Raw genomic sequence first — 25,999 nt, 5'->3', positions numbered from 1 at the left:
ACCCACCCACCCCACTCACCCACCCACTCACCCACTCACTCTCCCACCCACCCACCCACTCACCCACCCACCCACCCACTCACCCACCCACCCACCCACTCACCCACCCACCCACCCACCCACCCACCCACCCACTCACCCACCCACTCATCACTAAGTGTAGATGCTCACCTCTGCAGAGGGTGGTGGAGGTTGTGGTCTCGACTTTCCCGACGTGTGCCACCACTACTCACCCACTCACTCACTCACCCACTCACTCACCCACCCACTCACCCACTCACCCACTCACCCACCCACCCACTCACTCACCCACTCACCCACTCACTCACCCACCCACCCACTCACTCACCCACTCACCCACCCACCCACTCACCCACCCACCCACCCACCCACCCACTCACCCACTCACTCACCCACTCACCCACCCACCCACTCACCCACCCACCCACTCACCCACTCACTCTCCCATCCACCCACTCACTCACCCACCCACTCACTCACTCACTCACCCACTCACCCACTCATTCACTCATTCACTCATTCACCCACCCACTCACTCACCCACCCACCCACCCACTCACTCACTCACCCACCCACCCACTCACCCACCCACCCACTCACCCACCCACCCACTCACCCACCCACCCACTCACCCACTCACTCACCCACTCACCCACCCACCCACCCACTCACCCACCCACCCACCCACCCACTCACCCACCCACCCACCCACCCACTCACCCACCCACCCACTCACCCACTCACCCACCCACCCACCCACTCACCCACCCACCCACTCACCCACTCACTCTCCCCATCCACCCACTCACCCACCCACCCCACCCACCCACTCACCCACCCACCCACCCACTCACCCCACTCACTCTCCCATCCACCCACTCACCCACCCACCCACCCACTCACCCACCCACCCACTCACCCACTCACCCACCCACCCACTCACCCACCCACCCACCCACCCACTCACCCACCCACCCACTCACCCACTCACTCTCCCATCCACCCACTCACCCACCCACCCACCCACTCACCCACCCACCCACCCACCCACTCACCCACCCACCCACTCACCCACTCACTCTCCCATCCACCCACTCACCCACCCACCCACTCACTCACCCACTCACCACTAAGTGTAGATGCTCACCTCTGCAGAGAGTGGTGGAGGTTGTGGTCTCGACTTTCCCGACGTGTGCCACCACTTCTCACCCACTCACTCACCCACTCACTCACCCACTCACTCACCCACCCACTCACCCACTCACCCACCCACCCACTCACTCACCCACTCACCCACCCACTCACCCACCCACTCACTCACCCACCCACCCACCCACTCACCCACCCACTCACTCACTCACCCACCCACCCACCCACTCACCCACCCACCCACTCACCCACCCACTCACCCACCCACTCACCCACCCACTCACTCACTCACTCACTCACCCAGTTGTCCACCTCTGTAGAGGGTGGTGGAGGTTGTGGTCTCGACTTTCCTGACGTGTGCCACCACTACTTCGGGCGAGCCGGACGCGCCATCTGCCTCATCTTCTCCATGACGGCGCTGGGTGGAGCCATCATCATCTACTGGGTCCTGATGAGCAACTTCCTCTACAACACGGGGCTCTTCATTCACCGTGAGTCCTTCACACCGCTCACTCATTCATTCACTCATTCATTCACTCGCTCACTCGCTCCCTCACTCACCCACCCACCCACCCACTCACTCACTCACTCACCTACTCACTCACTCATTCACTCGCTCGCTCACTCACTCGCTCATTCACTCACCCACCCACCCACCCACTCACTCACTCACCTACTCACTCACTCACTCACCCACTCACTCACTCACTCACCCACCCACTCACCCACTCACCCACCCACCCACTCACTCACCCACCCACCCACCCACCCACTCGCTCACCTACTCACTCACTCACTCGCTCCATCACTCATTCACTCGTACACTCACTCACCCACTCACTCATTCACTCCATCACTCATTCACTCCATCACTCATTCACTCATTCACTCACTCACTCACTCGTACACTGGCTCACCTTCTCCATGACGGCGCTGGGTGGAGCCATCATCATCTACTGGGTCCTCATGAGCAACTTCCTCTACAACACGGGGCTCTTCATTCACCGTGAGTCCTTCACACCGCTCACTCATTCATTCACTCGTTCACTCGTACACTCATTCACTCGCTCATTCGCCCGCTCGCTCGCTTGCGCGCTCATGCATTCACTCGTACACTCGCTCACTCACTCACTCATTCACTCGCTCATTCGCCCGCTCGCTCGCTCATTCACTCGCTCGCTCACTCACTCATTCACTCGTACACTCAATCGCTCACCCGCTCGCTCGCTCCTCACTCGCTCGCTCACTCATTCATTCACTCATACACTCACTCACCCGCTCACTTCGCTCGCTCACTCACTCACTCATTCACTCGCTCATTCGCTCGCTCGCTCACTCACTCGCTCGCTCGCTCACTCGCTCGCTCGCTCACCCACCCACTCATTCACTCGCTCGCTCGCTCACTCATTCACTCACTCACTCACTCGTACACTCATTCACTCGCTCGCTCACTCGTACACTCATTCAGTCGTACACTCACTCACTCACCCACTCATTCACTCGCTCACTCACTCACTCGCTCGCTCACCCACCCACTCATTCACTCACTCGCTCGCCCGCCCGCTCGCTCGCCTGCCCGCCCACTCGCCCACTCGCTCACTCATTCACTCACTCTGTGTGGTGAGTCTGTGGGTCTCTGTGTGGTGAGTCTGTGGGTCTCTGTGTGGTGAGTCTGTGGGTCTCTGTGTGGTGAGTCTGTGGGTCTCTGTGAGTCTGTGGGTCTCTGTGTGGTGAGTCTGTGGGTCTCTGTGTGGTGAGTCTGTGGGTCTCTGTGAGTCTGTGGGTCTCTGTGTGGTGGGTCTGTGGGTCTCTGTGTGGTGAGTCTGTGGGTCTCTGTGAGTCTGTGGGTCTCTGTGTGGTGGGTCTGTGGGTCTCTGTGTGGTGAGTCTGTGGGTCTCTGTGAGTCTGTGGGTCTCTGTGTGGTGAGTCTGTGGGTCTCTGTGTGGTGAGTCTGTGGGTCTCTGTGTGGTGAGTCTGTGGGTCTCTGTGTGGTGAGTCTGTGGGTCTCTGTGTGGTGAGTCTGTGGGTCTCTGTGTGGTGAGTCTGTGGGTCTCTGTGTGGTGAGTCTGTGGGTCTCTGTGTGGTGAGTCTGTGGGTCTCTGTGTGGTGAGTCTGTGGGTCTCTGTGTGGTGAGTCTGTGGGTCTCTGTGTGGTGAGTCTGTGGGTCTCTGTGTGGTGACTCTGTGGGTCTCTGTGTGGTGAGTCTGTGGGTCTCTGTGTGGTGAGTCTGTGGGTCTCTGTGTGGTGAGTCTGTGGGTCTCTGTGTGGTGAGTCTGTGGGTCTCTGTGTGGTGAGCCTGTGGGTCTCTGTGTGGTGAGTCTGTGGGTCTCTGTGTGGTGAGTCTGTGGGTCTCTGTGTGGTGAGTCTGTGGGTTTCTGTGTGGTGAGTCTGTGGGTCTCTGTGTGGTGAGTCTGTGGGTCTCTGTGTGGTGAGTCTGTGGGTCTCTGTGTGGTGAGTCTGTGGGTCTCTGTGTGGTGAGTCTGTGGGTCTCTGTGTGGTGAGTCTGTGGGTCTCTGTGTGGTGAGTCTGTGGGTCTCTATGTGAGTCTATGAGTCTCTGTGTGGTGAGTCTGTGAGTCTCTGTGTGGTGAGTCTGTGGGTCTCTGTGTGGTGAGTCTGTGGGTCTCTATGTGGTGAGTCTGTGGGTCTCTGTGTGGTGAGTCTGTGGGTCTCTGTGTGGTGAGTCTGTGGGTCTCTGTGTGGTGAGTCTGTAGGTCTCTGTGTGGTGAGTCTGTGGGTCTCTGTGTGGTGAGTCTGTGGGTCTCTGTGTGGTGAGTCTGTGGGTCTCTATGTGAGTCTATGAGTCTCTGTGTGGTGAGTCTGTGAGTCTCTGTGTGGTGAGTCTGTGGGTCTCTGTGTGGTGAGTCTGTGGGTCTCTATGTGAGTCTATGAGTCTCTGTGTGGTGAGTCTGTGGGTCTCTATGTGAGTCTGTGGGTCTCTGTGTGGTGAGTCTGTGGGTCTCTGTGTGGTGAGTCTGTGGGTCTCTGTGTGGTGAGTCTGTGGGTCTCTGTGTGGTGAGTCTGTGGGTCTCTGTGTGGTGAGTCTGTGGGTCTCTGTGTGGTGAGTCTGTGGGTCTCTGTGTGGTGAGTCTGTGGGTCTCTGTGTGAGTCTGTGGGTCTCTGTGTGGTGAGTCTGTGGGTCTCTGTGGTGAGTCTGTGGGTCTCTGTGTGGTGAGTCTGTGGGTCTCTGTGGTGAGTCTGTGGGTCTCTGTGTGGTGAGTCTGTGGGTCTCTATGTGGTGAGTCTGTGGGTCTCTGTGTGGTGAGTCTGTGGGTGTCTGTGTGGTGAGTCTGTGGGTCTCTGTGTGGTGAGTCTGTGGGTCTCTGTGTGGTGAGTCTGTGGGTCTTTATGTGAGTCTATGAGTCTCTGTGTGGTGAGTCTGTGGGTCTCTGTGTGGTGAGTCTGTGGGTCTCTATGTGAGTCTGTGGGTCTCTGTGTGAGTCTATGAGTCTCTGTGTGGTGAGTCTGTGGGTCTCTGTGTGGTGAGTCTGTGGGTCTCTATGTGAGTCTGTGGGTCTCTGTGAGTCTGTGGGTCTCTATGTGAGTCTGTGGGTCTCTGTGAGTCTGTGGGTCTCTGTGTGGTGAGTATGTGGGTCTCTGTGTGGTGAGTCTGTGGGTCTCTGTGTGGTGAGTCTATGAGTCTCTGTGTGGTGAGTCTGTGGGTCTCTATGTGAGTCTGTGGGTCTCTGTGTGGTGAGTCTGTGGGTCTCTGTGTGAGTCTATGAGTCTCTGTGTGGTGAGTCTGTGGGTCTCTGTGTGAGTCTATGAGTCTCTGTGTGGTGAGTCTGTGGGTCTCTCTTTACAGATAAGATCCATGGACTCAACATGTCATCTGTAGAGGAGTTTACCAATCACTCCCTGCCAGGTGAGAACCTCTGAGTGTGTGTGTCTGTGTGTGTGTGTCTGTGTGTGTGTCTATGTGTGTCTGTGTGTGTGTGTCTGTGTGTGTGTATCTGTGTGTGTCTGTGTGTGTCTGTGTGTGTGTGTCTGTGTGTGTGTGTCTGTGTGCGTGTGTCTGTGTGTGTGTGTGTCTGTGTGTGTCTGTGTGTGTGTGTCTGTGTGTGTGTGTCTGTGTGTGTGTGTCTGTGTGTGTGTGTCTGTGTGTGTCTGTGTGTGTGTGTCTGTGTGTGTGTGTCTGTGTGTGTCTGTGTGTGTGTATCTGTGTGTGTCTGTGTGTGTCTGTGTGTGTGTGTCTGTGTGTGTGTGTCTGTGTGTGTGTGTGTGTCTGTGTGTGTCTGTGTGTGTGTGTCTGTGTGTGTGTCTGTGTGTGTGTGTGTCTGTGTGTGTGTGTGTCTGTGTGTGTGTGTCTGTGTGTGTGTGTGTGTCTGTGTGTGTGTCTGTGTGTGTCTGTGTGTGTGTGCCAACTAACTAACTTGGTCTCTCTCTGTCTCTCTGTGTCTCTGTCTCTCTGTCTCTCTGTGTGTCTCTCTCTGTCTCCCTGTATCTCTGTGTCTCTCTCCCTGTCTGTGTCTCTGTGTCTCTCTGTGTCTCTCTGTCTCTGTCTCTGTGTCTGTCTCTCTCTGTCTCTGTGTCTCTCTCTGTGTCTCTGTGTAGTTCTATGCCGGAGTCTCCACTTGAAGCCCAGCATGGAGGTCAGAGACATCACCAACATCACCAGCAGCACAGGTGATGGTGGTGATGGTGGTGATGGTGGTGGTGGTGGTGATGGTGGTGGTGGTGGTGGTGGTGGTGATGGTGGTGGTGGTGGTGATGGTGATGGTGGTGGTGGTGGTGATGGTAGTGATGGTAGTGATGGTGGTGATGGTGATGATGGTAGTGATGGTGGTGATGATGGTGGTGGTGGTGATGGTGGTGATGGTGGTGATGATGATGATGATGGTAGTGATGGTGGTGATGATGGTGGTGGTGGTGATGATGGTGGTGATGATGGTGGTGATGGTGGTGATGGTGATGGTGGTGGTGATGGTGATGGTGGTGGTGATGGTGATGGTGATGATAGTGATGGTGGTGATGGTGGTGGTGGTGGTGATGGTGGTGATGGTGATGATGGTGATGGTGGTGATGATGATGATGATGGTAGTGATGGTGGTGATGATGGTGGTGGTGGTGATGGTGGTGATGGTGATGGTGGTGATGATGATGATGATGGTCGTGATGGTGGTGATGATGGTGGTGATGGTGGTGATGGTGGTGATGGTGGTGATGGTGGTGATGATGATGATGATGGTCGTGATGGTGGTGATGATGGTGGTTATGGTTGTGTAGTAGAGTTCACGACTCTTGGACGCCAGAGTTGGAGGCACACGGGTTTATTCACACAGCACCGTTCTGGCATACAACTCTCGAGGGGGTGTCGGCCCCCTCGCCCGGCTAGCTGGGGATACCCGCGCTAGCTCACTTCCTAGCCTGCCTCCTAGTCCTCCCCTAACGGGCTAGGGGAGGCTGTCTGGCCCGACACTGGTCAGTCGGGCCCGGTACCCTGAGTCCCAGGCCAGCTCTGACAAGAGCACCGGCTCTGGACCTCGGGACCACGCCGCTGGCTCGGTCCTGTTCGGCCCTGATGAGGACGGCGATCCAGGGGAGTCCAGGGCTCTCGCTAAGACGTCTTCAGTCTTCACTGGTTAGCTTCACAAGAACCCCGAGAGCCCTCCGACACATCCCCTTTTATACCCAACCCCCCCCCGCTGAGGGGTGGGGCCCCCCCCGGGCTGCCTGGCGCGGACGTCGTTGAGAGCACCTCCCCCGTGCACTCACGTAGCCCGCCCACTGTGTTTGTTTGCCATAAGCTGCCATGCATAACGGGCTCTCTCTCAAACACCCCTACAGGTGTAATGACAATGTCCCCTGACCCCTAACCGTTAACCCATAACCATGACCCCTGACCTCCAACCGTGACCCCTAACCGTTGACCCCTGACCTCCAGGCCCAGTGGCCGTGTTGGCTGCAGTGACCTCCGCGTGGAGTTTCCGATCGACTCTGGAACCTGCGTCAGACGGTGCCAATCTACCTGGTGGCGCTCATCATGCCGCTACTCAACTTCAAGTCGGCGCAGTTCTTCACCAGGTTCAATATCCTGGGTAGCTACAACACCATCACCACCATCACCATCACTACCATCACTACCATCACCACCATCACTACAGATGGTGCCAATCTACCTGGTGGCGCTCATCATGCCGCTACTCAACTTCAAGTCGGCGCAGTTCTTCACCAGGTTCAACATCCTGGGTAGCTACAACACCATCACCACCATCACCATCACTACCATCACTACCATCACCACCATCACTACAGATGGTGCCAATCTACCTGGTGGCGCTCATCATGCCGCTACTCAACTTCAAGTCAGCGCAGTTCTTCACCAGGTTCAACATCCTGGGTAGCTACAACACCATCACCACCATCACCACCATCATCACCACCATCACCACCATCACCATCATCACCATCATCACCACCATCACCACCATCACCACCATCACTACCATCACCACCATCACCACCATCACCATCATCACCACCATCACCACCATCACCACCACCATCACCACCATCACCACCATCATCACCACCACCACTACCATCACTAATGTCTCTGCCCCCCCCCTCCTCATGGCCCCTCCCCCCTCTGTGCCCGCTGCCCCCCCCCCCCCCAGGCACACTGTCCGTACTGTACCTGGTTGTCCTGGTGACGGTGAAGTCGTCACAGTGGGGGGCGTTCACCTCCGCACCACGTGGTTCGACAGTTCTGACGAATACTTCATACCGGGTGAGTGGGTGGGTGAGTGGGTGGGTGGGTGGGTGAGTGAGTGAGTGGGTGGGTGAGTGAGTGGGTGGGTGAGTGAGTGGGTGGGTGAGTGAGTGGGGTGGGTGGGTGAGTGAGTGGGTGGGTGAGTGAGTGAGTGGGTGGGTGAGTGAGTGAGCGGGTGGGTGAGTGAGTGAGTGGGTGGGTGGGTGAGTGAGTGAGTGGAGTGGGTGGGTGAGTGGGTGAGTGGGTGGGTGGGTGGGTGAGTGAGTGAGTGGGTGGGTGAGTGAGTGAGTGGGTGAGTGAGTGAGTGAGTGGGTGAGTGGGTGAGTGAGTGGGTGGGTGGGTGAGTGAGTGAGTGGGTGGGTGAGTGAGTGAGTGGGTGAGTGAGTGAGTGGGTGGTGGTGAGTGGGTGGGTGAGTGGGTGGGTTGGGTGAGTGAGTGAGTGGGTGGGTGAGTGAGTGGGTGGGTGAGTGAGTGAGTGAGTGAGTGGGTGGGTGAGTGAGTGAGTGGGTGGGTGGGTGAGTGAGTGGGTGGGTGGGTGGGTGAGTGAGTGAGTGAGTGAGTGGGTGGGTGAGTGGGTGAGTGGGTGAGTGGGTGGGTGGGTGGGTGAGTGAGTAGGTGGGTGAGTGAGTGAGTGGGTGGGTGGTGAGTGAGTGAGTGGGTGGGTGAGTGAGTGGGTGGGTGAGTGAGTGGCTGGGTGAGTGAGTGAGTGAGTGGGTGGGTGGGTGAGTGGGTGGGTGGGTGAGTGAGTGGGTGGGTGAGTGAGTGAGTGGGTGAGTGGGTGGGTGAGTGGGTGGGTGGGTGAGTGAGTGGGTGGGTGAGTGAGTGGGTGGGTGAGTGAGTGAGTGAGTGGGTGGGTGAGTGAGGGGTGGGTGAGTGAGTGAGTGAGTGGGTGGGTGGTGAGTGAGTGAGTGAGTGAGTGAGTGGGTGGGTGAGTGAGTGAGTGGGTGGGTGAGTGAGTGAGTGAGTGGGTGGGTGAGTGGTGAGTGGGTGGGTGGGTGGGTGAGTGAGTGAGTGGGTGGGTGAGTGAGTGAGTGGTGAGTGAGTGGGTGAGTGGGTGAGTGAGTGGGTGGGTGGGTGAGTGAGTGAGTGGGTGGGTGAGTGAGTGAGTGGTGTGAGTGGGTGGGGTGAGTGGTGGGTGGGTGAGTGGGTGGGTGGGTGAGTGAGTGGGTGGGTGAGTGAGTGGGTGGGTGAGTGAGTGAGTGGGTGGGTGAGTGAGTGAGGGTGGTGGGTGAGTGAGTGGGTGGGTGGGTGGGTGAGTGAGTGAGTGAGTGGGTGGGTGAGTGGGTGAGTGGGTGAGTGGGTGGGTGGGTGGGTGAGTAGGTGGTGAGTGAGTGAGTGAGTGGGTGGTGGGTGAGTGAGTGAGTGGGTGGGTGAGTGAGTGGGTGGGTGAGTGTGTGGCTGGGTGAAGTGAGTGAGTGAGTGGGTGGGTGGGTGAGTGGGTGGGTGGGTGAGTGAGTGGGTGGGTGAGTGAGTGAGTGGGTGAGTGGGTGGGTGAGTGGGTGGGTGGGTGTGTGAGTGGGTGGGTGAGTGGTGGTGGGTGGGTGAGTGTGTGAGTGAGTGGGTGGGTGAGTGAGTGGGTGGGTGAGTGAGTGAGTGAGTGAGTGGGTGGGTGGGTGAGTGAGTGAGTGAGTGGGTGGGTGAGTGGGTGAGTGGGTGGGTGGGTGAGTGGGTGGGTGGGTGGGGTGAGTGAGTGAGTGAGTGGGTGGGGTGGGTGAGTGAGGTGAGTGGGTGGGTGAGTGAGTGGGTGAGTGGGTGAGTGAGTGGGTGGGTGGGTGAGTGAGTGAGTGAGTGAGGGTGAGTGAGTGAGTGAGTGAGTGGTGAGTGGGTGGTGGGTGAGTGGGTGAGTGGTGGATGGTGAGTGGGTGGGTGGTGGTGAGTGAGTGAGTGGGTGGGTGGTGAGTGAGTGGTGAGTGGGTGGTGAGTGGGTGGGTGGGTGAGTGAGTGAGTGAGTGAGTGGGTGGGTGAGTGAGTGAGTGAGTGGGTGGGTGAGTGGTGGGTGAGTGGGTGGGTGGGTGAGTGAGTGAGTGAGTGGGTGGGGTGAGTGAGTGAGTGGTGGGTGAGTGGGTGGTGGGTGGAGTGAGTGGGTGGGTGAGTGAGTGAGTGAGTGAGTGGGTGGGTGAGTGAGTGAGTGAGTGAGTGGGTGGGTGGGTGGGTGAGTGAGTGAGTGGGTGGGTGAGTGGGTGGGTGAGTGGTGGTGGGTGGGTGGGTGAGTGAGTGAGTGGGTGGGTGGGTGGGGTGGGTGAGTGAGTGAGTGGGGTGGGGTGAGTGGGTGGGGGGTGGGTGGGTGAGTGAGTGAGTGGGTGGGTGAGTGAGTGGGTGGGTGGTGGGTGGGTGAGTGAGTGAGTGAGTGAGTGGGTGGGTGAGTGAGTGAGTGAGTGGGTGAGTGAGTGGGTGGGTGAGTGAGTGGGTGGGTGGGTGGGTGGGTGGGTGAGTGAGTGAGGTGGGTGGGTGAGTGAGTGGGGTGGGTGAGTGAGTGAGTGGGATGGGTGGGTGAGTGAGTGAGTGGGTGGGTGGTGAGTGAGTGGAGGGTGAGTGAGTGGGTGGGTGTGAGTGAGTGAGTGGGTGAGGTGGTGAGTGAGGTGAGGTGGCAAGTGGTGGTGTGAGTGAGGTGAGTGAGGTGAGTGAGTGGGTGGTGAGTGAGGTGAGTGGTGTGGTGTGGTGTGAGTGTGAGTGGGTGAGTGGGTGTGGTGAGTGAGGTGAGTGGGTGGGTGGGTGAGTGAGTTAGTGGGTGAAGTGGGAGAGTGGGTGAGAGTGGTGAGGGTGAGTGAGTGGGTGAGTGGGTGAGTGAGTGGGTGAGTGAGGTGAGTGAGTGGGACTGAGTGACTGAGTGAGTGGGTGAGTGAGTGACTGAGTGACTGAGTGAGTGAGTGTCTGAGTGACTGGTGAGTGAGTGACTGAGTGGACTGAGTGACTGACTGAGTGCCTGAGTGACTGAGTGACTGAGTGAGTCAGTGAGTGACTGAGTGACTGAGTGACTGAGTGAGGTGACTGAGTGACTGAGTGAGTCAGTGAGTGACTGACTGAGTGACTGAGCGAGTGACGTGAGTGACTGAGTGAGTGACTGAGTGACTGAGTGAGTCAGTGAGTGACTGACTGAGTGACTGAGCGAGTGACTGAGTGATGACTGACTGTCTGTCTGAGTGACTGACTGTCTGAGTGACTGAGTGACTGACTGAAGTGACTGAGTGACTGACTGACTGACTGAGTGACTCACTGACTCACTGACTCACTAACTGACTCACTGAAGTGACTCACTGAGTGACTTGTTCCCCCACAGAGTTCAACGTCAACTTCCCCGTGATGAGTGGCGTGACTCACTGACTCACTGACTGACTCACTGACTCACTGACTGACTCACTGACCTGACTCACTGACTCACTGACTGACTCACTGACTGACTCACTGACTGAGTGACTGACTCACTGAGTGACTGACTGACTCACTAACTGACTCACTGAGTGACTCACTGAGTGACTGACTGACTGACTCACTAACTGACTCACTGAGTGACTCACTGAGTGACTTGTTCCCCCACAGAGTTCAACGTCAACTTCCCCGTGATGAGTGGCGTGCTCACTGACCTCACTGACTGACTCACTGACTCACTGACTGACTCACTGACTGACCTCACTGACTGAGTGACTGACTCACTGAGTGACTGACTGACTCACTAACTGACTCACTGAGTGACTCACTGAGTGACTGACTGACTGACTCACTAACTGACTCACTGAGTGTCTCACTGAGTGACTTGTTCCCCCACAGAGTTCAACGTCAACTTCCCCGTGATGAGTGGCGTGCTCACTGACTCACTGAGTGACTGACTGACTCACTAACTGACTCACTGAGTGACTCACTGAGTGACTGACTGACTGACTCACTAACTGACTCACTGAGTGACTCACTGAGTGACTTGTTCCCCCACAGAGTTCAACGTCAACTTCCCCGTGATGAGTGGCGTGCTCACTGACTCACTGAGTGACTGACTGACTCACTAACTGACTCACTGAGTGACTCACTGAGTGACTGACTGACTGACTCACTAACTGACTCACTGAGTGACTCACTGAGTGACTTGTTCCCCCACAGAGTTCAACGTCAACTTCCCCGTGATGAGTGGCGTGCTCACTGACTCACTGAGTGACTGACTGACTCACTAACTGACTCACTGAGTGACTCACTGAGTGACTGACTGACTGACTCACTAACTGACTCACTGAGTGACTCACTGAGTGACTTGTTCCCCCACAGAGTTCAACGTCAACTTCCCCGTGATGAGTGGCGTGCTCACTGACTCACTGAGTGACTCACTGACTCACTAACTGACTCACTGAGTGACTCACTGAGTGACTGACTGACTGACTCACTGACTGACTCACTGAGTGACTCACTGAGTGACTTGTTCCCCCACAGAGTTCAACGTCAACTTCCCCGTGATGAGTGGCGTGCTCACTGACTCACTGAGTGACTGACTGACTCACTAACTGACTCACTGAGTGACTCACTGAGTGACTGACTGACTGACTCACTAACTGACTCACTGAGTGACTCACTGAGTGACTTGTTCCCCCACAGAGTTCAACGTCAACTTCCCCGTGATGAGTGGCGTGCTCACTGACTCACTGAGTGACTGACTGACTCACTAACTGACTCACTGAGTGACTCACTGAGTGACTGACTGACTGACTCACTAACTGACTCACTGAGTGACTCACTGAGTGACTTGTTCCCCCACAGAGTTCAACGTCAACTTCCCCGTGATGAGTGGCGTGCTCACTGACTCACTGAGTGACTGACTGACTCACTAACTGACTCACTGAGTGACTCACTGAGTGACTGACTGACTGACTCACTAACTGACTCACTGAGTGACTCACTGAGTGACTTGTTCCCCCACAGAGTTCAACATCAACTTCCCCGTGATGAGTGGCGTGCTCACTGACTCACTGAGTGACTCACTGACTCACTGACTGACTCACTGACTGACTCACTGACTGAGTGACTGACTCACTGAGTGACTGACTGACTCACTAACTGACTCACTGAGTGACTCACTGAGTGACTGACTGACTGACTCACTGACTGACTCACTGAGTGACTCACTGAGTGACTTGTTCCCCCACAGAGTTCAACGTCAACTTCCCCGTGATGAGTGGCGTGCTCACTGACTCACTGACTGACTCACTGACTCACTGACTGACTCACTGACTGACTCACTGACTGAGTGACTGACTCACTGAGTGACTGACTGACTCACTAACTGACTCACTGAGTGACTCACTGAGTGACTGACTGACTCACTAACTGACTCACTGAGTGACTCACTGAGTGACTTGTTTCCCCACAGAGTTCAACGTCAACTTCCCCGTGATGAGTGGCGTGCTCACTGACTCACTGACTGACTCACTGACTCACTGACTGACTCACTGACTGACTCACTGACTGAGTGACTGACTCACTGAGTGACTGACTGACTCACTAACTGACTCACTGAGTGACTCACTGAGTGACTGACTGACTGACTCACTAACTGACTCACTGAGTGACTCACTGAGTGACTTGTTCCCCCACAGAGTTCAACGTCAACTTCCCCGTGATGAGTGGCGTGCTCACTGACTCACTGACTGACTCACTGACTCACTAACTGACTCACTGAGTGACTCACTGACTGACTCACTGACTCACTGACTGACTCACTGACTCACTGACTGACTCACTGACTGACTCACTGACTGAGTGACTGACTCACTGAGTGACTGACTGACTCACTAACTGACTCACTGAGTGACTCACTGAGTGACTGACTGACTCACTGACTGACTCACTGAGTGACTCACTGAGTGACTTGTTCCCCCACAGAGTTCAACGTCAACTTCCCCGTGATGAGTGGGGTGCTCACTGACTCACTGAGTGACTGACTGACTCACTAACTGACTCACTGAGTGACTCACTGAGTGACTAACTGACTGACTCACTGACTGACTCACTGAGTGACTCACTGAGTGACTTGTTCCCCCACAGAGTTCAACGTCAACTTCCCCGTGATGAGTGGCGTGCTTACGCTCGCTTACTTCATACACAACTGCGTCATCACGCTGCTCAAGAACAACCGCAACGCACACCGCAACGTGAGTGCTCGCGCGCAATCGGTTGCGCGCAATCGGTTGCGCGCAACCGATTGCGCGGTAACCGACTGCGTGCAACCGATTGCGTGCAACAGATAGCTTGCAACTGACTGCGTGCAACTGATTGCGTGCGGCCGATCGCGTGCAACCGATTGCGCGCAACCGATTGCGCGCAACCGATTGCGCGCAACCGATTGCACACAACCGGTTGCGCGCAATCGGTTGCGCGCAATGGGTTGCACGCAATGGGTTGCGCGCAATGGGTTGCGCGCAATCGGTTGCACGCAATGGGTTGCGCGCAATGGGTTGCGCTTCGACCATGCATGACGATGTTGTCTCTGCAGGTGCGCGACCTGGCCGTGGGCTACGCGCTGGTGGGCACCACCTACCTGTACGTGGGCAGCGTCGTGTTCGTATCGTTCCCATCGCCATCGCTCTCCAAGCGCTGCATAGAGCAGGTACATCATCATCATCAACATCATCACCTACATCATCATAATCACTACCACCACCATCACCACCTTCCTGTACGTGGGCAGCGTCGTGTTCGTATCCTTCCCAGCGCCATCGCTGTCCAAGCGCTGCATAGAACAGGTACATCATCATCAACATCAACACCATCATCAACATCATCAACATCATCATCACTACCATCACCATCACCACCTACCTGTACGTGGGCAGCGTCGTGTTCGTATCCTTCCCAGCGCCATCACTCTCCAAGCGCTGCATAGAACAGGTACATCATCATCAACATCAACACCATCATCATCATCACTACCATCACCACCATCACCACCTACTTGTACGTGGGCAGCGTCGTGTTCGTATCGTTCCCATCGCCATCGCTGTCCAAGCGCTGCATAGAACAGGTACATCATCATCATCATCAACATCATCATCATCATCATCACCTACATCATCATCATCATCACTAACATCATCATCATCATCACCTACAACTACAACATCATCACTACCATCATCATCATCACCTACACCATCAACATCATCACTACCATCATCACTAACATCAACATCACTATCACTACTATCACCATCATCACTACCATCATCAACATCATCACCTACAACTACAACATCATCACTACCATCAACATCATCACCTACACCATCAACATCATCACTACCATCATCATCATCACCTACACCATCAACATCATCACTACCATCATCACTAACATCAACATCACTATCACTACTATCACCATCATCACTACCATCATCAACATCATCACCTACACCATCAACATCATCACTACCATCAACATCATCACCTACACCATCAACATCATCACTACCATCATCATCATCACCTACACCATCAACATCATCACTACCATCATCACTAACATCAACATCACTATCACTACTATCACCATCATCACTACCATCATCAACATCATCACCTACACCATCAACATCATCACTACCATCAACATCATCACCTACACCATCAACATCATCACTACCATCATCATCATCACCTACACCATCAACATCATCACTACCATCATCACTAACATCAACATCACTATCACTACTATCACCATCATCACTACCATCATCAACATCATCACCTACAACTACAACATCATCACTACCATCAACATCATCACCTACACCATCAACATCATCACTACCATCATCATCACCTACACCATCAACATCATCACTACCATCATCACTACCATCAACATCACTATCACTACTATCACCATCATCACTACCATCATCAACATCATCACCTACAACTACAACATCATCACTACCATCATCACTACCATCATCAACATCATCACCTACACCATCAACATCATCACTACCATCAACATCATCACCTACACCATCATCACCACCATCATCACTACCATCACTAACATCGCCATCACTCTCCAAGCGCTGCATAGAGCCGGTACATCATCAACAACTACAACAACATCATCACTAACATCACCACCAACATCATCATCACCTACACCATCATCATCATCACCACCATCATCACTACCATCATCACTAACATCACTAACATCACCAACACTCTCCAAGCGCTGCATAGAGCAGGTACGTCATCATCACCTACAACAACAACATCATCATCAACACCATCAACATCACTACCATCATCATCACTAACATCACCACCAACATCATCATCACCTACAACATCATCACCATCATCACTAACATCGCCATCACTCTCCAAGCGCTACATAGAGCAGGTACATCAACATCATCACTAACATCAACATCATCAACATCAACAACATCATCACTAACATCAACATCAACATCATCAACATCAACAACATCATCACTAACATCACCACCAACATCATCATCACCTACGCCATCATCATCATCACCATCATCACCATCATCACCATCATCACCATCATCACTAACATCACCTACATCAACAACATCATCATCATCAACATCATCATCATCATCACTAACATCAACATCATCATCGCCATCACTCTCCAAGCGCTGCATAGAGCCGGTACATCAACATCAACAACATCAACATCACTACCATCAACATCATCATCACCATCATCACTAACATCACCATCACCATCATCATCACTACCACTACCATCATCATCTCCTTCCCCACGCCATCACTCTCCAAGCGCTGCATAGAGGAGGTACATCATCAACAACATCAACATCACTACCATCAACATCATCTACATCATGATCATCAACAACATCAACAACATCAACACTAACATCATCATCATCAACATCGCTACCATCACTCTCCAAGCGCTGCATAGAGCAGGTACATCAACAACATCATCACCATCATCACCAACATCAACATCACCATCATCACCATCACCACCATCACCACCATCACCATCATCACATTAACATTGGAGTCTATGGGTAGACACTTTAACATTGGAGTCTATGGGTAGACACTTTAACATTGAAGTCTATGGGTAGACACTTTAACATTGAAGTCTATGGGTAGACACTTTAACATTGGAGTCTATGGGTAGACACTTTAACATTGAAGTCTATGGGTAGACACTTTAACATTGGAGTCTACGGGTAGACACTTTAACATTGGAGTCTATGGGTAGACACTTTAACATTGAAGTCGATGGGTAGACACTTTAACATTGGAGTCTATGGGTAGACACTTTAACATTGGAGTCTACGGGTAGACACTTTAACATTGGAGTCTATGGGTAGACACTTTAACATTGGAGTCTATGGGTAGACACTTTAACATTGAAGTCGATGGGTAGACACTTTAACATTGGAGTCTATGGGTAGACACTTTAACATTGGAGTCTACGGGTAGACACTTTAACATTGGAGTCTATGGGTAGACACTTTAACATTGAAGTCTATGGGTAGACACTTTAACATTGAAGTCTATGGGTAGACACTTTAACATTGAAGTCTATGGGTAGACACTTTAACATTGGAGTCTATGGGTAGACACTTTAACATTGGAGTCTATGGGTAGACACTTTAACATTGGAGTCTATGGGTAGACACTTTAACATTGAAGTCTATAGGTAGACACTTTAACATTGAAGTCTATGGGTAGACACTTTAACATTGAAGTCTACGGGTAGACACTTTAACACTGGAGTCTATGGGTAGACACTTTAACATTGAAGTCTATGGGTAGACACTTTAACATTGAAGTCTACGGGTAGACACTTTAACACTGGAGTCTATGGGTAGACACTTTAACATTGAAGTCTATGGGTAGACACTTTAACATTGAAGTCTATGGGTAGACACTTTAACATTGGAGTCTATGGGTAGACACTTTAACATTGAAGTCTATGGGTAGACACTTTAACATTGAAGTCTATGGGTAGACACTTTAACATTGAAGTCTATAGGTAGACACTTTAACATTGAAGTCTATGGGTAGACACTTTAACATTGAAGTCTACGGGTAGACACTTTAACACTGGAGTCTATGGGTAGACACTTTAACATTGGAGTCTATGGGTAGACACTTTAACATTGAAGTCTATGGGTAGACACTTTAACACTGGAGTCTATGGGTAGACACTTTAACATTGAAGTCTATGGGTAGACACTTTAACATTGAAGTCTCTGGATAGACACTTTAACATTGAAGTCTATGGGTAGACACTTTAACATTGAAGTCTATGGGTAGACACTTTAACATTGAAGTCTATGGGTAGACACTTTAACATTGAAGTCTATGGGTAGACACTTTAACATTGAAGTCTATGGGTAGACACTTTAACATTGAAGTCTATGGGTAGACACTTTAACATTGAAGTCTATAGGTAGACACTTTAACATTGAAGTCTATGGGTAGACACTTTAACATTGAAGTCTACGGGTAGACACTTTAACACTGGAGTCTATGGGTAGACACTTTAACATTGAAGTCTATGGGTAGACACTTTAACATTGAAGTCTACGGGTAGACACTTTAACATTGGAGTCTATGGGTAGACACTTTAACATTGAAGTCTACGGGTAGACACTTTAACACTGGAGTCTATGGGTAGACACTTTAACATTGAAGTCTATGGGTAGACACTTTAACATTGAAGTCTATGGGTAGACACTTTAACATTGAAGTCTATGGGTAGACACTTTAACATTGGAGTCTATGGGTAGACACTTTAACATTGAAGTCTACGGGTAGACACTTTAACATTGGAGTCTACGGGTAGACACTTTAACATTGAAGTCTATGGGTAGACACTTTAACATTGAAGTCTATGGGTAGACACTTTAACATTGGAGTCTACGGGTAGACACTTTAACATTGGAGTCTATGGGTAGACACTTTAACATTGAAGTCTATGGGTAGACACTTTGACACTGGAGTCTATGGGTAGACACTTTAACATTGAAGTCTATGGGTAGACACTTTGACACTGGAGTCTATGGGTAGACACTTTAACATTGGAGTCTATGGGTAGACACTTTAACATTGAAGTCTATGGGTAGACACTTTAACATTGGAGTCTATGGGTAGACACTTTAACATTGGAGTCTATGGGTAGACACTTTAACATTGAAGTCTACGGGTAGACACTTTAACATTGAAGTCTATGGGTAGACACTTTAACATTGGAGTCTACGGGTAGACACTTTAACATTGGAGTCTATGGGTAGACACTTTAACATTGGAGTATATGGGTAGACACTTTAACATTGGAGTCTATGGGTAGACACTTTAACATTGGGGTCTATGGGTAGACACTTTAACATTGGAGTCTATGGGTAGACACTTTAACATTGAAGTCTATGGGTAGACACTTTAACATTGGAGTCTATGGGTAGACACTTTAACATTGGAGTCTATGGGTAGACACTTTAACATTGAAGTCTATGGGTAGACACTTTAACATTGGAGTCTATGGGTAGACACTTTAACATTGGAGTCTATGGGTAGACACTTTAACATTGGAGTCTATGGGTAGACACTTTAACATTGAAGTCTATGGGTAGACACTTTAACATTGGAGTCTATGGGTAGACACTTTAACATTGGAGTCTATGGGTAGACACTTTAACATTGAAGTCTATGGGTAGACACTTTAACATTGGAGTCTATGGGTAGACACTTTAACATTGGAGTCTATGGGTAGACACTTTAACATTGGAGTCTATGGGTAGACACTTTAACATTGGAGTCTATGGGTAGACACTTTAACATTGGAGTCTATGGGTAGACACTTTAACACTGGAGTCTACGGGTAGACACTTTAACATTGGAGTCTATGGGAGTCTACAACGATCTACTTTGTCTCCGTCAGAATTTTCTGGACAACCTCCCCAGCGATGACATCATGGCGGTCGTGGCGAGGATTTTCCTGCTGTTTCAACTCACCACGGTCTACCCACTGCTGGCTTACATGGTGCGAGTTCAGCTACTCACTCACTTCTTCGGAGATCCTTACCCCAGGTGATGATCACTCACACACTCACTCACTCACACACTCACTTACTCACTCACCCACTCACTCACCCACTCACTCACACACTCACTCACTCAGCCACTCACTCACACACTCACTCACTCACACACTCACTCACTCAGCCACTCACTCACACACTCACTCACTCACTCACACACTCACTCAGCCACTCACTCACTCAGCCACTCACTCACTCAGCCACTCACACACTCAGCCACTCACTCACTCACACACTCACTTACTCAGCCACTCACTCACTCAGCCACTCACTCACTCAGCCACTCACACACTCAGCCACTCACACACTCAATCAGCCACTCACTCACTCAAACACTCACACACTCACTCAGCTACTCACTCACTCAGTCACTCACTCACTCACTCAGCCACTCACTCAGTCACTCACTCACTCACTCACTCACCCACTCACTCACACACTGACTCAGCCACTCACTCAGCCACCCACCCACTCACTCACCCACTCACTCATCCACTGCTGGCTTACATGGTGCGAGTTCAACTACTCACTCACTTCTTTGGTGATCCTTACCCCAGGTGATGATCTCATACACGCACTCACTCACTCAGCCACCCACTCAGCCACTCACTCACTCAGCCACTCACTCACACACTCACACACTCAATCACTCACTCAATCACTCACTCAGCCACTCACTCACACACTCACTCACTCACTCAGCCACTCACTCACTCAGTCACTCACTCAGCCACTCACTCACTCACTCAGCCACCCACTCACCCACTCACATACTCAGCCACACAGCCACTCACTCAGCCACTCACTCACCCACTCACACACTCAGCCACACAGCCACTCACTCAGCCACTCACTCACTCACTCAGCCACTCACTCAGCCACCCACCCATTTACCCACTCACTCACTCACCCACTCACTCAGCTATTCACTCAGCCACTCAGTCACTCAGCCACTCATTCACTCACTCACTCAGCCACTCACTCACTCAGCCACTCACTCACTCACTCAGCCACTCACTCACTCATACACTCACTCACTCACCCACTCACTAACTCACACACTCAATCACTCACTCACCCACTCACTCAGCCACTCACTCACACACTCAATCACCTACTCACTCACTCACTCAGCCACTCACTCACTCGCTCACTCACTCACTCACACACTCAATCACCCACTCAATCACTCACTCACTTACTCAGCCACTCACTCACTCCCCCACTCACTCATCTGCTCACTCAATGACTCTCTGTGCGTGTGTGTCTGTGTGTGTCTGTGTTTGTCTGTGTGTATGTATCTGTGTGTGTCTGTGTGTGTGTGTCACTGTATGTGTGTGTGTCTGTGTGTGTGTCTGTGTGTCTGTGTGTGTGTCTATGTGTGTCTGTCTGTGTGTGTGTGTGTCTGTGTGTGTGTCTGTGTGTGTGTCACTGTGTGTGTGTGTCTGTGTGTGTCACTGTGTGTGTGTGTCTGTGTGTCTGTGTCTGTGTGTGTGTGTGTCTGTGTGTGTGTGTCTGTGTGTGTGTGTCTGTGTGTGTGTGTGTGTGTCTGTGTGTGTGTGTGTCTCTGTGTGTGTGTGTCTGTCTGTGTGTCTGTGTGTGTGTGTGTGTGTGTCTGTGTGTGTGTGTGTCTGTGTGTGTGTGTCTGTGTGTGTGTGTCTGTGTGTGTGTGTGTCTGTGTGTGTGTGTGTGTGTCTGTGTGTGTGTGTGTCTCTGTGTGTGTGTGTGTCTCTGTGTGTGTGTGTGTGTGTCTGTGTGTGTGTGTGTCTGTGTGTGTGTGTGTCTGTGTGTGTGTCTGTCTGTGTGTGTGTGTGTGTGTCTGTGTGTGTCTGTGCGTGTGTGCAGTCTGCTGCACGTGCTGGGACTGAACGTGCTGCTGGTGCTGCTGGGGGTGCTCGTGGCGAGATTCTACCCCAACATCGGCTCCATCATTCGGTACACACAGACACACACACAGTGACACACAGACACACACACACACACAGACACACACAGTGACACACACAGACACACACACAGTGACACACAGACACACACACACACAGTGACACACAGACACACACAGTAACACACACAGACACACACACAGTGACACACAGACACACACACACACACACAGTGACACACACAGACACACACACAGACACACACACAGTGACACACAGACACACACACACAGTGACACACACAGACACACACAGTGACACACACAGACACACACACAGTGACACACAGACACACACACACAGTGACACACAGACACACACAGTGACACACACAGACACACACACAGAGACACACACTCAGACAACAACAACAACCGCCATTCGCCACTAAGTGGCAGTGACGTCACCACGACGCTTGTGCCAGGCCAAGTGCACCTTGAGGCTACCACGTGAAGTGTCGAACGCCCGCTGGCAGGAGGTCACGGGGCAGACCCAGCAGGTGCCACGGGTCGACTGACCGAGATGACCGAGATGACTGGCTGATGCACCACCTGTGCCCCCTACTGTACCAACTCGCTGTGCTTTAGCCACCCGGCGCTCCGCTCGTTGTTGTGAGCGTCGCTCCTCCGCCCTCCGTTGTTGTTGGAGGGCGACTGCCTCCAACTGCCCAGTAGCGTCCTTCACGAGCCTCCTCCACTGAGGCCGATCTTGACACCGCTGGTACCAGTCATCGGCAAGTCCACTCAGCTCCACGTCCTCCTGTACCACATCACTCCATCTCTTCTCTAGCCCGTGTCGCGCCCGTTTAGCCCCCTCGATCCGGCCGAACAAAAGCTGTTTAGGCATGCGGTGGCTGGGCATGCGGGCTACATGACCCAGCCAACGCAGCCTTGCCTGCCGGAGGAGCTCACTGATGGGACTTTGCCCAGATCTTTCAAGGACTTGTGAGCTCCTCACACAATCCAGCCTGCTGGTTAAACCCAGGATGTATCGTAGGCAGGCCAGCCTCAATGTTTCCAACCGGCGAAGATGCTCCATTAGAGGGGGTCCACGTTTCGCAAGCGTAGAGAAGGGAGGGAATGACACACACACAGTGACCCACGTGACCCCCACGTGACCCCCACGTGACCCCACGTGACCCCCACGTGACCCACGTGACCCCACCCACAGGTACTCTGGGGCTCTGTGCGGCCTGGTGTTCGTCTTCGTGCTGCCCTGCCTCATACACCTCGTGACACACAGTGACCTCCACGTGACCCCCACGTGACCCCCCCGTGACCCCACGTGACCCCACCCACAGGTACTCTGGGGCTCTGTGCGGCCTGGTGTTCGTCTTCGTGCTGCCCTGCCTCATACACCTCGTGACACACAGTGACCTCCACGTGACCCCCACGTGACCCCCCCGTGACCCCACGTGACCCCACCCACAGGTACTCTGGGGCTCTGTGCGGCCTGGTGTTCGTCTTCGTGCTGCCCTGCCTCATACACCTCGTGTCTCGACGTCGACTGGGATCCCTCTCAGCGCCCTCCGCCATCTTCCACGTCCTCCTCATGGCGCTCGGCGTCGCCAACCTCGTCGCTCAATTCCTCGTCTGACGTCACTTCCTGTGCGGCGGTGACGTCACTTCCTGTGCGGTGGTAGTGATGTCACTTCCTGTGCGGTGGTGGTGACGTAACTTCCTATGCGGTGGCGGTGACGTCGCTTCCTGTGCAGTGACGTCACTTCCTGTGCAGTGGTGGTGACGTCACTTCTTGTGCAGTGGTGACGTCACTTCCTGCGCAGTGGTGGTGACGTCGCTTCCTGTGCAGTGACGTCACTTCCTGTGCAGTGGTGGTGACGTCACTTCTTGTGCAGTGGTGACGTCACTTCCTGCGCAGTGGTGGTGACGTCGCTTCCTGTGCAGTGGTGACGTCACTTCCTGTGCGGTGGTGGTGACGTCGCTTCCTGCGCTGTGGTGGTGACGTAGCTTCCTGCGCAGTGGCGGTGACATCACTTCCTGCGCAGTGGCGGTGATGTCACTTCCTGCGCAGTGGCGGTGACGTCACTTCCTGCGCAGTGGCGGTGACGTCGCTTCCTGCGCCTTTGTGATGTCACTTCCTGCGCCGCGGTGATGTCACTTCCTGTATGGTGGTGACGTCACTTCCTGTGCGGTGGTGGCGACGTGACTTCCTGCGCCTTGGTGACGTCACTTCCTGCGCCGCGGTGATGTCACTTCCTGCGACGCCACACAAAGGCCGTGATGTCACTTCCTGCGACACCACACAATGGAGGTGATGTCACTTCCTGCGACACCACACAACGGCGGCGATGTCACTTCCTGCGATATCACATGACGGTGATGTCACTTCCTGCGACAACACACAACATCGGTGATGTCACTTCCTGCAATACCACACAACGGAGGTGATGTCACTTCCTGCGACACCACACAAAGGCGGTGATGTCACTTCCTGCGACACCACACAAAGGCGGTGATGTCACTTCCTGCGACACCACACAACGGAGGTGATGTCACTTCCTGCGACACCACACAAAGGCGGTGATGTCACTTCCTGCGACACCACACAAAGGCGGTGATGTCACTTCCTGCGACACCACACAACGGAGGTGATGTCACTTCCTGCGACACCACACAAAGGCGGTGATGTCACTTCCTGCGACACCACACAAAGGCGGTGATGTCACTTCCTGCGACACCACACAAAGGCGGTGATGTCACTTCCTGCGACACCACACAAAGGCGGTGATGTCACTTCCTGCGACACCACACAACGGAGGTGATGTCACTTCCTGCGACACCACACAAAGGCGGTGATGTCACTTCCTGCGACACCACACAACGACCGTGATGTCACTTCCTGCAACGCCACCCAACGGCGGTGATGTCACTTCCTGCAATACCACACAACGACGGTGATGTCACTTCCTGTGATGCCACACAACGACCGTGATGTCACTTCCTGCGATACCACACAACGACGGTGATGTCACTTCCTGTGACGCCACACAACGACGGTGATGTCACTTCCTGCGACACCACACAACGACCGTGATGTCACTTCCTGCGATAGCACACAACGGCGGTGATGTCACTTCCTGCGACGCCACGCAATCAGCGTGACGTCACTTCCTGCCGACGCCCCAAACAATGGCGGTGACGTCACTTGTGACGTCACTTCCTGTTGCGCAATAACGGATTTTTCTCCTGGATGCTCGCTGCATGCTGGACGCTACACACACACAGACAAAGATCCCCCAGGTAGCCTCTAGCAGGCTGTAGGGGCAAGTGCTGCTAGTACGAGTAGCAGCAGCGCCTACACACACACAGACAAAGATCCCCCAGGTAGCCTCTAGCAGGCTGTAGGGGCAAGTGCTGTTAGCACTCGCTAAGAGCAGCGCCTGTGATGGCTACCGGCGCTGCACCTGCTACTCAGTTGAGGCTGAGTCGACCTAGGGGAGGCCCGGGAACGCTACTACACTACCACACAGACACACACAGACACACACACACAGACACACACAGACACACACACACACACAGACACACACACACACACAGACACACACACAGACACACATACACACACACACAGACACACACAGACACACAGACTCACACACACACAGACACACACACACACAGACACACATACACACAGACACAGACACACAGACACATACAACAACAACCGCCATTCGCCACTAAGTGGCGGTGACGTCACCACGACGCATGTGCCAGGCCAAGTGCACCTTGAGGCCACATAGACACACAAAGATCCCCCGTATAGCCTTAACAGACTGTAGGGGCAAGTGCTGTTAGCGAGCACCGATGACACACACACACACAGACACAACAACAACAACCGCCATTCGCCACTAAGTGGCGGTGACGTCACCACGACGCTTGTGCCAGGCCATGTGCACCCTGAGGCCACGTGAAGTATCGAACGCCCGCTGGCAGGAGGTCACGGGGCAGACCCAGGTGCCACGGGTCGACTGACCGAGATAGACACACACACACACACACAGACACACACAGACACATACACACACAGACACACACACACACAGACACA

General features: G+C 53.0%; 1 protein-coding gene across 1 annotated transcript in view; it reads left to right on the top strand.

Moving 5' to 3' along the window:
• The window catches only part of LOC144954074 (neutral amino acid transporter 9-like), a 31,597-nt gene that overhangs the window by 5,309 nt on the left and 289 nt on the right, over positions 1–25,999 (top strand). Inside the window, 13 exon segments of the mRNA XM_078884654.1 lie at positions 180–232; positions 1,475–1,661; positions 4,975–5,034; positions 5,724–5,795; positions 7,054–7,087; positions 7,089–7,207; positions 7,787–7,842; positions 7,845–7,899; positions 13,903–14,009; positions 14,351–14,464; positions 19,817–19,965; positions 21,822–21,911; positions 23,353–25,999. The exon segment at positions 23,353–25,999 is cut by the window's right edge and continues 289 nt beyond it. Of these exon segments, the coding sequence (XP_078740780.1) occupies positions 180–232; positions 1,475–1,661; positions 4,975–5,034; positions 5,724–5,795; positions 7,054–7,087; positions 7,089–7,207; positions 7,787–7,842; positions 7,845–7,899; positions 13,903–14,009; positions 14,351–14,464; positions 19,817–19,965; positions 21,822–21,911; positions 23,353–23,518 (1,262 nt within the window). The 3' untranslated portion in view covers positions 23,519–25,999.

Source organism: Lampetra fluviatilis, unplaced genomic scaffold, assembly GCF_964198595.1.
Source record: "Lampetra fluviatilis unplaced genomic scaffold, kcLamFluv1.1 SCAFFOLD_258, whole genome shotgun sequence".
Classification (NCBI taxonomy): domain Eukaryota; kingdom Metazoa; phylum Chordata; class Hyperoartia; order Petromyzontiformes; family Petromyzontidae; genus Lampetra; species Lampetra fluviatilis.
The sequence above is the reverse complement of the archived record's forward strand: the minus strand, read 5'-3'. Positions and strand labels throughout refer to the sequence as shown.